Source organism: Capricornis sumatraensis, chromosome 9 (assembly GCF_032405125.1).
Source record: "Capricornis sumatraensis isolate serow.1 chromosome 9, serow.2, whole genome shotgun sequence".
Lineage (NCBI taxonomy): Eukaryota > Metazoa > Chordata > Mammalia > Artiodactyla > Bovidae > Capricornis > Capricornis sumatraensis.
The window spans coordinates 43,360,050-43,373,095 of record NC_091077.1 but is presented as its reverse complement, the minus strand read 5'-3'; the positions used below and the strand labels follow the sequence as shown (position 1 = coordinate 43,373,095).

Below are 13,046 nucleotides of genomic sequence, written 5' to 3'. Positions count from 1 at the left end.
ATTTGAGCAGAAGCTCCGTTTTCCTTCTGTTCTCGTCTCTCTCTCAAGGTCAGAGCCCAAGCGGGGACAGGAACAAAGCGCACGTCCCCCATTCAACCTCCCTGTGCCCGCTGGCCGCTCCCAGAGGAGGGGGCCCGGGGAGGGGAGGGCAGGGCAGCTCCACAGCCTGGCCCCAGGTGAGGCGGGGACAGGGCCGCAGGCGCAGCTGCCCAGCTGCCCTTGGGGACCCCTGCCTGGTGGGGACCGCTGTGGGTGCCCAGGAAGCTCTGTCCCCTTCCAGAGTGCGTGGCCATCCTGGCCTCCAGACCAGCCATCAGGAGGTCAGCTGAGGTCAGGGGTCATGGAGTCAAGGGTCAGAGGTCAGGCTCACTCTGGGGACAGGGGTCAATCTTAGTTCAAGGCTCACTCAGGGACAGGGGTCACTGAGAGCTGACTGTCGGCCTCAGCTTCAGACCCAGGACAGGGTCTTTTATGGGGGTCTGTCCCTGTTCAGTGGTCTGCACTCCTAGGCTTGAAGGTCTGCCTCAGACTCTGGGAGGGTCTCAACTAACCCAGGCCCAGACCTGCCCCAAGCCTGTGCGCATCAGCTCTGGTCCACCACCCACTGCCTACTGCCTAACAACTGTGACCAATCACCCACTACCCACTATTCCCAGCCCAGCACCCACTAGCCTGACCCAGCACCCACCCCTGCTCACCCACTGCCCACCACCCCCAGCGCATCACCCACCCCCCATCACCTGCCCACTGATCCCAAGTCCAGTGCCCACCACCCAGCACCCATGACCTGTGGCACTCCAGCCCATCGGCAGAATTGCCAGGGCTGGGGATCAGTGTCTAGGGCACCCTCAACCTTCAAAGGCCGTGGTGCCTTGGAGAAAGCTAAAAATATGCGGGGAAGAATTTCCCATTACAGAAAAAAGTGGACCAAATACATCACCTGCTTTGGCTCAAGAGTTTTTCAGGAGGCAGGAAGGGGTGCTGGGAGGGTGGGGGCGTTGGCAGGTCTAGGGCTCCACAGACCCAGGTCAGAGCCGGGTGTGGTGTGTGTCCCCACGGACAGTGGGAAGCAGGCATCTGCTGACATGTGGGAGAGGTCTCAAGGAGAGCTCCCCAGGCTGTTACTAAGAATAAACAAACACACCTGTCCCTTTCTCTTGCTGATCAATTAAAATTCCCACCCTTGTGTCCAGTGTCCAGTCAGGCCCTGAAACCTCAGCCCACATCTAACATCCCTGTAACCCCCACAACCAGGCACCTCCCCTGCAATGTCCCTCCCTTCTCCCCCCCCTCCCCACCTCCTCCCTACCCCCGGTCAACTGTCCCAGTCACATGGCCCAGGACACAGACCCCTCCTTCCAGAGCCACCTGCCAGTCTGGGGACTAGACTATTGCTGTCCAAAAGAACTTCCCACAAGGATGGCCAAGTTTCAGATCCACTGGGTCCAACACAGGCACCACCAGCAGCTCCATGTGGGTACTGGGCACAGAACCCGTGACAGCAGGATAAGGAGCAGGGCTTTAGACATCACTTACTTTCAGTGAAGGTACCTCTAAACATGGCCCACAGGGCGACACAGCTGTAGGTGGAGCCACGCCTCAGTGGGCGCCTGGACATGAAGGGCCGCCAGGAGGGTGGTAGCGGCTCAGACAGCCCAGAGAGCAGGAGATGCAAGACCCTGAGTCCCACTGGAAGAATGGGGGATCAGGGGAGAGGTCCCAGAACCTCCAGAGGGCACAACTCCCTTGCCTGCTGACCCCAGGTGAGCAAGAGGTGGCCCTGTTGGGTGCTGGGGCCACGTTGAAGGGAGATCCACATCAGAGCCAGCAGAGGAGCCTGCTCTCCAGGAAAGACGCCTGGCCTTGACCACTGGCTACCCACTTTCTGAGCCGAAGGTGTCCAGCCTTCCTGCCCCTACCTGGGCCCATTCCCCAGATTGGGATAGGAAGTTGGGGGCGGGGTGTCTTGCGCACAGCAAGCCACCCAAAAGCCAGAGACTCCCACGTGGCCCCAACGGGCCGAGGGGCTGGTTTGCCGCGTGACAGTGGGCACTCCCCGGGTAGCTGAGAGGAGGGGATGGACGTGGTGGGAGGGGCCTTGAGGGCAACACCCGTGCACGAGTGTGGGCTTGTGTCCTTGTGTGCATCCCACATGCGTGGCTGTGTGTCATACCTATGCCTGTGCGTGAGTGTGCACGGTGGAGGAAGGTGCTGGAAGGCCTCCCTATCCGGCATGCACACGTACACGCTCGCATACACGTCCCTCCAGCCAGCCGGGCCCCAGGGCCTTTCATCTCGCGCTGACAGGCCCCTCTCCCGGCTTTTAGCCGCGGAGAACTTCCTGTTAATAGTGCATTAACCTTGGCGGGGGCTGCCAATTACTCGACACTAATGCGGGGGGGGGGGGGGGGGGGGGGCGCGGGTGCGCGCGCTGACTGCGCTGACAGGCGCAGGGGCCGGGTAGCCGGCGGGGCTCCCCTTCTCACCCGAGGGGGGCGGGCAGGAGGCAAGGGGCTGGGGGGGCACGTGGTATGTTCCCAGCTCCGGATGGCAGAGCGTGGGGTCTCTCCTGACCTCATTAGAGTAATTAATGTGCCTTTTGAAGCTGGAGAAATCGCTCAGAGCTGTGGGAAAGGGGCGCAGATCACAGGGTGGGGTGGGGGGGGCCATGGACGGTGTCTGCGTGCCTGTGAAAAGCGTGTCCCAGTGAGTCAGGCAGAGAGAGAGCCCGAGTGACAGAGAGGGACAGACGGAAACGGAGGGGGGCCGAGGGAGAGGCAGTGCAGATGGTGAAGAGTCACCAATAGGGAGGTGAGCAAGGCTTCAGAATCAAATAAAGACAGAGACACAGAGACAAAAAAGCAGAGGTGCGTGGAAAGACCCACAGGGGGAACAGATGGGGAGAGAGCAGGGGGGTTGGGCTGGGGGATGTCATCTCAGTGCCTCCCTGGGACTGTGGCCTCAGTTCCTCAACCTTCCCTGGCTACTGGGGACCTGCTGGCAACTTTGTACAGGGCTCTCCCAAAGAATGGTAGTGGGCAGTCAGGGAAGACCTCCTGGAGGTGGCAGTAGTGCATCAGAAGGGGAAGAGGAATTGTGAACAGCCTTGGGGCATGATGGGAGACATTGCCAACAGAGAAGGAAGTCAACTGGGGGCCAAGGCAAAGGACCCCGGCTGGAGGGAGGGGGGACCAGCTGACTGTGACAGAGATGGTGTTTCTTCAGGAACCCAGGCTCAGGCTGGGTGGGAAGGGTCAGCAGGTCTGAGGGAGACTGGCCAGAGGGACTGACGAGGCTTGAGTGGGCAGCAAGCTCAGACCATCCCATGGTGGACATGGCAACAAGATGGAGTTGAGGTGTGAGAAACAGGGCCCCAGCAGAACCTATTTCCCCACTTGTAAAAAGTTTGGCTCAGGCCCCACCTGGGTAGACTGTGCAGCACAAGGCTGCCACCTGGTGGCAGGTCCCTTTGATGACAGCTCCTTCTAACGTGGCCTCCATGTTTTCAGCCAGTGGCCTGAGGGTAACCTCAGGCTGGGGCACAGAGCTACAGGCCAGCCACACTGGTCCTACTTTCCACAACCAAATTTATAGGGTGCAGGGGGGAATGGGCCAGAGCCATACTCTGCCTAGAAACAAGGCCCACAGAGGAATTCATCGAGCCCATCACAAGAGATGGGAACCAAGGTACCACAGTGGGACTCAGGTGACCAGTATGGGCCTCAGATGGTCAAGATGGGGACTGAAACACCCCCATGGGGTCAGGTGCCAGGATGAATCCGAGATGATCAGGATGGGGACTGAGGTACCCCTAAGGGGTTCAGGGGCCCAGAATGGGGATCAGTTGCCCTAATGGGACTCAGATGCCTGAAAGGGGGTCAAGTTCCAAATATGGGACTGAGGTGGCCTGGATGGGCACTGAGCCACATGCTGTGGAATTCAAGTGTCCCCGTGGGACTCGGGAGGCCAGGACAGAGGCCTGAGTGCCAGCACAGATTGCCTGGGATGGGGGATCAGGTTCACCAGTGATTTCACTGGAGGCTGAAAGGAGAGAGGCAGGGTGGGCACGGGTAGCCTTGGCTGGCTCCAGACCTGGATGCTGCAGCCTGGGGCTCTGTGAGAAATGGCCCTGGAGTAGTAGTGTGTGGTGAGGCAGAGGACACTGCCCTTGAGGGGCCCCGGGCTGAAGTTGGCCTGGAAGGGGAGCCCTTAAGCAGTTTGGTGGAAGAATAGGAGTTCTCCTTTACTAAACCTAGAGGTAACTAGTAGCAGGGTCTTCTTCCAGGCAGGTGGGGGCAGGTCTCCTCCATCTCTACCCCTCCTTTATGGGATTCCCCATGGGACCCTCTGAACAGTTAGGGATGATCCAGATGGTCACAGGTGGGAGGAATGAGGCTGACATGGACCCAGATCTGCTGCCCCCTGCCCCACCCGTGAGCCAGGGCGCTGGGTCTGGCCCGCTGTGGAGTTGGGTACCAGCTACAAAAGCACTGCTGCCTTTATTGTCCCCGCCCCAGAGGAATGGTGCCCCCAGACAGGACACCCAGCCTGCCCGCCTTCCAGGCCTCAGCCTGGGGCTGCCGCATTCCCACCAGAGAGGGTGACTGGTATAAGTCACATCATGGCCAGGGGCCTCAGAGTCCTGTGTAGGGCTGCCCCTCTGGCTTCCACCCGGTAACCTGGGCAGTCCTGTCTGCAGAGAGGGCTGAGTTGGCTTCCAGTGGGCCGGGAGGGCTCCACACATGCTGTCTGGTCCAGACGGGGTGTTCCAAGCACTGGGAGGGCCCCTGCCTTTTATCCTTCTCCCAGGGCCACTGGAAATGCTGCCTTCCTGAAACAAACATCTGAAAAGGAGGGGTAGAAGGTGGTGAGAAATGTGGGTGAGCCCACCCCACTCTGCCCCCACCCAGCTGTGTTTGAGGCTGAGTGCTGAGCCCTCTAACATACCAGCCCCCGCCCCCAGCCTGCAGGCCTTGCCAACTCCCGACCTGGGGGCAAAGGGGGTAGGTCCCCTAGCCAGGAAATGCAGACACCAGAGGGATTCGCGGACCATACCCACGCCTCCCTCTGTGGGTGGGAGGGGGGCTGGAAAATCAGAATTGTCCTACAGTCTCCAAGCTTCCGGGCCTGAGCCTGCAACATGCTGGGGTTAAAGGGGCCATCAATCCCGCTCAGGCAGTCGCTGGCCCTGAGCCCAGAGCCCCTGGGTCACCTCAGTTGTCACCCCTCTCTCTGTCTCTGCTGCTCCCTGTGCCTGGGACACTCTTCCTAGGGCTGGGCGGTGGAGAGGCAGTCTCAGACCCATCCTCCAGCTTTGGTAGCACCTGGCAGGCATCCTCCATCTCTGACACTGATTTTGGCCTTCACCGTCAGGCGCAGAGGAAGTGCTCACCTACTCCAGCCATGCAGCTGGTTCCCATGTTAAAGAAATGGGAAACTGAAACGGTGAGACAGGGGCCTCAGATGAGGCCACGCAGCCTGTGACAGCAAAGCAGTGCTCACTCCAGGCCCACCCCTGCTGCTGGGTGCTGACTACACTGAGCACAGGCACAGGCGGTCCACCTGACTGTCTTCCTGCGGATCCCACCCCTCACCCACCCAAGGAGCCCCTGAAAGTGTGTAGAGTGCTACCCTACCATCTCAGGTTCCTTGTCTCAAAGACTGTCTCCTCGTCACTGTCCATTGAGGTCATCTCGGTGGGGTCCTCGGTGTTGGCCAGGAGCCCGTACCTCCTCCGCTGTGGCTTTTTCAATCTGAAAGCAGGCCCAGGCTCACTCAGTGACTCTCTCACGACCTCTCCGTGAAGCTGCTAACCCCCTGTCCAGCTTCCCACCTTTTCCCATAATCCTCCTCTGCATGATTCCCAAAGCCTTGCAGTGTACTTTCCCGGCCTAATTGCATTTCTTCTCACAGTGGTTACAACGATCATCAATTGCTTTTATGTCAATAACAAAAGGTGGACATCTCCCTTGGGAGGCCCCAGAGCTAGGACCCTTGGTGGGGGCGGGGGTGGGGTGGGGTAGATGTTGTTATCCCACTATACAAATAAGAAGACTGAGTCTCAGAGAAAGTATTAGGGTTTGCCAGAAACATCAAGTGGAGAGCTGTCTCAGACAGAAGCTCTGGCTCCTGACCACCACCAGGGAAACCGCGAGGTCTCTATGAGGCCTCTGCGATGGATATAGCATGCACTGACTGACATGGAGACAAGCATTGTGCACCCACAACAGTGTTCGAGGAAGACAGAAAATGCCCGTTGAGAGCGCCTGAACATGGTCAGCTCTGTGGGACACAGGCTCTCTGGAGATCAACCCCAGCTGTGCTTAGATCAACCCCAGAGAGGACGCCAAATGTGAAGATCAGGGGCCCGAGGAGGGGGCAAAGGGCCTGCACCAGGCAGGGGGTATGCCTCGGGAAAACCAAAGTGAAAGAAAGTGAAGTCGCTTCAGTTGTGTCTGACTCTTTGCGACCCCATGGACTGTAGCCTGACAGGCTCCTCTGTCCAAGGGATTCTCCAGGCAAGAGTACTGGAGTGGGTTGCCTTTCCCTTCTCCAGGGGATCTTCCCAACCCAGGGATCGAACCCAGGTCTCCCGTATTGCAGGCGGGAAAAGCAACAGGGTCCTCAACTCTTGGAGGAGCATGGCCAGCCCTGGACTGAACAGGAGCAGCAAAGCGGAGGGGCAGGCTCCGGTCTGGCACCGGAGCGTCTGCCGGGCTGTGAGCGTTAACCACAGCGAACGATGCGGCCAGCCCCAGCTCGCAGACGCAAATTGGATTGGTGGCCGCGACGCTCGTCTCCAGCCTGGCGGAGGGTCATAGTATTCCGGAGACTCCCGGTGCCCTACGCAACCCACAACCTCCCGCCTCCGTGGCTCCCTCTGGAAAACTAGCAGCAGCACTCAAACTTCAGAAAAATAGCGCATCACGTGATTTTCTTGCCGCACCCACCCACGTGACGCCGGCGCACTGGGCTTCAAGCGCCAAAGCACGTGGGGCGCGAGGCGCGCGAGGATTGGCTGCGCCCGGGCGGCGGCGGCGTGCGCCTGACGCACCTGAATGCCCGGATGAGGAAGTAGAGAGCGGCTACGACGATGAGGCCCGTGACCACGTAGAACGAGCGCAGCAGCGGCGAGCCCGGCGACCCCGGTGGCCCCGGGTGTGTGTCGTTGTGCGGTGCACCCGGCTGGCTCCCGTTCGTCACGACGGGCGGCGGCGGCGACAGCGACAGCGTGGCCTGTGGAGACGGGGGCGTGTCCTCGGCTCCGTACAGCAGTGGCGGCAGCAAGAGCGCCGACAGCAGCAGGAGCCGCGGCGGCAGCAAGCGCGGCCCCATTGCCCGGCGGAAACGCTAGTTGCGCCCCGCCCCCTTTTAGGGACTGTATTCAATAGCGCGGGGCAATGTCAGCCAATGGGATTCAGGGGGTGGCCTCGTAGCCGGAAACGCCTAGCCACGCCCCCGGCCGTTCACCTCACTTCACCCGGGCCCCTAAGTTTCCCCGCGTCCCAAGCCCGCCGGCTCCTCGCTCAGCCTGCCCCCGAGGGGTGAGCCTCAGCCCTGTCCCCCGACAGCAGCGTGAGCACCGCGGCGGGCCAGGGGCGAGTTATCAGGAACACCCACCAGTGTCAGGGACTTTGATACGGAGGCAGATGCGACCGAACCCGGCAGGCCTCCATCCCACCTGGGCCCTGGGAACACTTGCTTCCCCACCCAGCTCGCCCTGGGCTACGGTGTACCTGCGCTGTAGCACACTGGGCCTGATCCTCCCGTGGAGGAGACATCCAGGCCCCGAACCTGCACATCCTGCCTTTGGGGGCGGGGGGACCAGAAGAAACCAAACACATCCCGTGGGAGAAGCGGGGGTTAAGTCAGTGACCTGGACCTTACAGGGCCACACCCTGCTCGGAGTTGACATAACCAGCCCAGAACCCGAGGCAGTGGAACCAGGGCTCAACCCTAAGGTTCTGCACCCCAAGACCGGGGCAGAAAGCAAGTAGCTTGGGAGCAAGGTCAGCCTCTTTGGCTGCAAAGATGAAAATGCCCAGGGTCACTGCCAAGACCTCAGCCTGGGCTCTGGGAGAGGTGCCTGTCCCCCTGGGATGGGGGGCCCAAGGGACTACCTCCTCTTCTGCTCAGGCTGGCCACACCCTCTCAGACCCTGAGAGAACAGTCCCAGGGGAACTGCCCAAGGCAGCAATGAGCTGCCAAGCTGGTCTTCCTGGTTTGATTCCAGCTCATGCCCAGAATGGAGGCCGAAAAAGGTTTTCTCTAGTGGACTCTCCACCATGCCCCTTCCATCTGGACCACCCCATGCAGGATCAGTGTCCGCCCTCCACACCACACCCCAAACGAGACTCAAGATTTGTGGGTGGACACACCATCCCTTTATTCAAAAGTGACTTCCACGCTTTCTTGTCACATCGCCGGTGAGGACACACCACCGTGCCAGCACCACAGGCCTGTCCTCCTGGAACACCTTGAACCCTGTGCCCCAACCTTGCCAGTAAAACATCTGCTGGAAAGACAGGAAGGGATTGAGGGGAGCACAAGTGCTACTCCGGCAGGAGGCGAAGATGCTGTCCCCAATGGATCACACTGCCAGGAGGGGAGAACCCACTGCAAGGGCCTGGGCCAAAGGGCCACATGCCTCCCGCCCCAGGAAGCACTTACAGGCGACGGGCTGCGAGGGCAGGCATCCGTGCCTCTGGCTCGATCCTGGGTAGGGTCCCTCCTGGGACAGGGACCCCAGGTCAACACTGTTCTCAGGCCACACTTCCTCCGGGTCACACTGACTTCCATTCAACCTGCCAAAGCAAATGAGTGTTAGCCCTTACCCCCTGGCAGAGCTGAGCTCCCCTCCCTGCCTCCCCCAGAACAATTCACAGCTCCTGGGAGGGTGTCAAGCTAGTCATCGGGGCCAACCTGAGGCCCCGCCATGGGCAGGCCTGAGCCTTTCAGATGGGCCAGGCTACCTTCCACTCTTAAGCAGAGCCAGCCACCCACTTGGGACGGAGCTGCTTAGAAAACAGCACAAGCTCTCGGAAAAATGTCATGGCAGCAGCAGACACCGTAGAGAACTAGTTAGGAATGCGACTTTAAGAGGTCTAGAAAAGACAGTCAATTGATGAACAAAAGATTCCAAAAGGCAGGGCGTTTGGTGGTCTCCAATCCTACTAGCCAGTGGAACCTACTGGTTAAGCTCAACTGCCCAGGCTGCTCACTTGGCTGCAGGTGGGGAAGGGCAAATGGCAGGGGCCTACCTTTGGTTCCACCTTGTTTTTATTTTAAAAAAATTTAAAAAAAGGAAAAAAAAATAGAAAAGCAAAAAAGTCAAAGAACATTCCCCGAGTAATATGGCTTTACTTTCATATGAGCGCCCGAGAGAAGAGGAATGCGGACGAGCAAAAGGAGTTACCTCGGTGACAGGACTATCTCCACATATGAGCTAGCCCAGGGAGCGGCTTGCGTCTCAGAGGGTTCTGTTGGGCGCACAACACTTCTGTCCTCCGAGGGGCTGCAGCTTCCATAGGCTAGCAGAGAATGCTCAGAACTTGTAAAGCAACAGGAGAGCTAGCTAATGAGCCAGTCAGTCTGTGGTCACCCAGGGACACTGTCTGCATCCGCTTGCTCTCTGGCCTGATTCTAGATTAAGGGGCTCAGGGTCAGCGTTGGGCGCCCCCATGTCCACTGTCCCTGCTAGGCTGCCCGCCCATCGAGCCCTCCAGCTGCCATGGCCAGAAGAATCCCGGGGCTGCCCTGCAGTCCGAGAGCCCACTCCCGTCACCCACCTGCTCGCCTAACTGAGTGGGGGCAGTCAGTGGTCACAGGGGCCCAGCCAGCATCATTGGCTCTACCTTCCTCCTCTAGGAGCTGCAGGCAGGATGGCAGCCCTAGTCCTCTAGCTGCCAGCTCTGCTCTACTCTGCCTGCCTCAAGCTGGCAGCAGGACGCGTGTGGTGCGATCAAAGGGAGATGCTCAAAGCGAGGTTCATTCAGACAGTCTTTTAATCAGCTTCGTGAAGCCAAAGAAAACGGCATACAAGGATTCCTCAACCACTTCAAATACAACAGTGATGGCATATGTGTATGACTTCCGGTAAAAAAGGACAATATAAACACACATTGTCAAGAACCTCTTGGGGACTGTGGGTCGCCCAGGACAGGCAGGCAGCCCGGGCACCTCCACTGCCTCCTGCACAGTCTGACCATGCTACACTCAGAAATGTTACACCAAGTTGGAAAAAAGCCACAGCTTGCTCAGCTTCCGACAAAGAGAGCGATCCAGAGTTCGATCGTTCAACCTCAAAAAAAGAGCAACCTCACGGGGTTGACCCCGCTGAAAAGAAACGAAAATAGCAACACAACCAAAAACAAAAACAAAACCCTCACAACCCCCAGTTATTTTCTAAAAAATCTCTTGGCTAGTGGTAAAAAGGTTAAAAGTAAAACCGGAAGTGCGTTTCAAAATGATTTAAAAACCCTTAAAAACAGAATGCACTTCCTTAAAAAGCAAAGGGCAGCAGTGAGGCCATCTGGGGGTCAGAAGCAGTCAGGCTGTGTTTGACAAGATCAGAACCAACAAGACTACAGAAGTGGGCACAAGGAGGCGTGGTCACTACACACTAACGATGCAGCGGCGCTCCCCAAATCCTTAAACACACAGCCATTGGAAGGACGATCTCGAGCAGGAAGGATTTTTACTCGTTGTGTGTAGCTGAGAACAAGAAGCAGGCACAGTGTAAAGGCGCGGAAGCAGATGGCAAGAGGCAGCAGTCCACGCCTGGCCCGGCCCTGGGGGCCCAGCCCTGCAGCCTCAGGAGCAACCAACCCCCCCACAGCCGAGGGTGGCAGTGGCCCACACGCACGGACGCTGCCTGCCCACTCTGCTCGGAGGCCCTGGATCTCCCTTTTCTCCTTGGTCAGAAGTGGCACGGAGACCCGAGAGGGCAGTCTTGTCCCTTATAGGGTCAGCAGAATAACCAGCTCTGATTGAGAATGGCAGAGCGCACCGAGGCGCACTGAACTCCCACCACCAGCCCATGGAGCACCACTTACCATAACTGTCGTAGCTATCTCTGTAGGACCCGCCAGAGCTCCGGTCGTACCCGCCACCCTGACTCCGGCTGCCGGAAGGACATAGATGGGCATGAAGGACACCTCAGGGGGTTTCCACCAGCCCCCACCCTCTGCAGGACAGCTGCCCCCACCTGCTGTAGTAGTCTCTGGAGCCTCCATAGCCCCCACTCCTGGACTCGAACCTGCTCCCCCCATAGCCGCGGTCCCCACCTCCTACAGAGGGCACAGGAGGAAAAGTGTGAGCTCCTGCAGCAATGCCCCCCACCTCATCCCCGCAGGTGGCACTCACCTCTGGAGAAACCACGGCCCCGGCCCCGGCCCCCACGGAAGAAGCCCCGGCCTCCAGCAGAACCACCTCGGTATCCACGGGATCGGTTATCAGATGACTTGCCTGCCTGGTCCACCCGGATCTGCCGCCCATCCACAGACTGGAGACCAAGAGTGAACACGGTAAGCCTCTGCACCTCCAGCCCTAGGTCTGCAGCCCAGACCCTCCGGACCCCAAAGTGGCCACCCCTCACCTTCCCATTCATAGCCATCATGGCGTCCTTGGCATCGTCGATGTTTTCAAAGGTGACAAACCCAAAGCCCCTGGATCGCTGGGTCTCCCTGTCTTTCACGACCACCACTGTGCAGTAGAGAGGTCTAAGGTCAGGACCCCGCCCTCCCTGTATGCAGCCCTGCTTAGCCACCTCCTCTGGCACCAGTCTCACCTTCAGATATCTGTCCATACTTTGAGAAGACCTGCTCCAGTGACTGCTCATTGGTGTCAAAACTCAGCCCTCCGACGAAAAGCTTGCCCTCATCTGATGCCATGGTGGCCTGAGGCAAACACCATTGAAATACTCAGGTCCTTGCAGGGGCTTCCAAACTCACCCCTCCCTATTTTACTTTATACAAGTAACATATGCTCACGGGAGAAACAGTGAGAAATTATTTTGCTGCCCTTTAACCGTCCCAAGCGCACACCCAATACTTCATCTCAAACAAGCCCTTAATTCCTTTATCACTTCGGGCCCCTTGTCTCTACTCTGTGCGTGGGCCAAGTCCACCCCTCTCAGTCAATACTCGGGAGCTCCGAGACCTTGGTACACACCGCGGGTCTGCCGCGCTCCTCAGTGCTACTTGACCATGGGACCCCAAAACTCCAGCCTGGTGACAGTCTCACAGGTCTAACACTGGACCCTTAAAGAGGGCATCGACCACCATTGCCATGGGCTGAGTGCACCCTGGCTTCCGCACTTTGCAAACATCGGAGGATTAAGTCCTAACCAGAACATCATGGCAGAGTGCTCGGTCCACTGGAGGGTACTGTGCAGGGAGTGGCAGGGGGCGCGGGGGGCCTGTGCTGGGATGCCAACGTAGGGCGGGATTGTGGGGCGGTGCTTAGATTGACCCTTTATGGGACACAGGCTTCCGCTGAGGGGCCAGTAACAGGCCAGAAGGCGACCTGCAGCCGCGAAACCAGGACCCAAACTTAAGCCGTGGGTAGCACCGGGGCTGTGTTGCCCTCGCAGAACGCCAATAAGAAAGCGGGGAGGAGCCCTGGCCCGGCCACGCCCAACATGCGCATGCGCCCCCGCGCGCGGCCTGCGCCACTCCATCCGGGCATCGGCGCTCCCGCCATTTCAATAGGCACTGTCTCCGCTCGCGGCCGCCATTTTACGGAGATGTCACGCTCGCGGCAGGCCTGGCCCACAGGGAATGCCGTCCGGCCACGACTCTACCCGGTCTACGTTGCCCCTCGCCGCTGGCGGGGCAGATTCCACCCGCCTCCACCCACCAGGGGGTGCCCGCCCTGGCACCGCTCCCGCCCAAGGGCGTGCCGCCGCCGCCCCGCCTCGTCCAGCTAGCCGCAGGCCGCCCGCCGCCCCGGGCCCGTGGAGCCGGTGCCGCCAGGGCCCTCACCACTGAGTTGGGCAGGTCCCTGGCGCAGGCGGGAAGACAGAACAGCAAAACGACCCGAGCCTC

The 13,046-nt window shown here is 59.3% G+C and overlaps 2 protein-coding genes across 8 annotated transcripts; both read right to left on the bottom strand.

The window, feature by feature from the left end:
- Window positions 1-4,526: 4,526 nt before the first annotated feature.
- FAM174C (family with sequence similarity 174 member C) lies at window positions 4,527-7,335 on the bottom strand. Its single transcript, XM_068979549.1, has 3 exons — window positions 7,055-7,335; window positions 5,637-5,753; window positions 4,527-4,844 (listed from the first exon to the last, which is right to left on the bottom strand). Coding segments are annotated over exons 1-3 (399 nt in total). The 3' UTR covers window positions 4,527-4,843.
- CIRBP (cold inducible RNA binding protein) lies at window positions 7,114-13,040 on the bottom strand. Of its 7 annotated transcripts, XR_011145367.1 has the most exons (10): window positions 12,984-13,040; window positions 11,789-11,897; window positions 11,597-11,703; window positions 11,365-11,503; window positions 11,207-11,288; window positions 11,055-11,122; window positions 9,789-10,713; window positions 9,416-9,642; window positions 8,671-8,804; window positions 8,392-8,512 (listed from the first exon to the last, which is right to left on the bottom strand). XR_011145367.1 is itself a non-coding variant. In XM_068979548.1 (7 exons), exons 2-7 carry the CDS (start codon window positions 11,889-11,891, stop codon window positions 10,697-10,699), a joined length of 516 nt encoding a protein of 171 aa, XP_068835649.1. In that variant the 5' UTR covers window positions 11,892-11,897; window positions 12,984-13,040; the 3' UTR covers window positions 8,829-10,696. The 7 variants fall into 7 exon arrangements, 2 of the variants coding, with proteins under 2 accessions (XP_068835649.1, XP_068835647.1); XR_011145365.1 differs by lacking the exon at window positions 8,392-8,512 and adding an exon at window positions 7,114-7,236 and having other exon boundaries at window positions 9,416-10,713; XR_011145364.1 differs by having other exon boundaries at window positions 9,416-10,713.
- Between the last annotated feature and the right edge of the window lie 6 nt (window positions 13,041-13,046).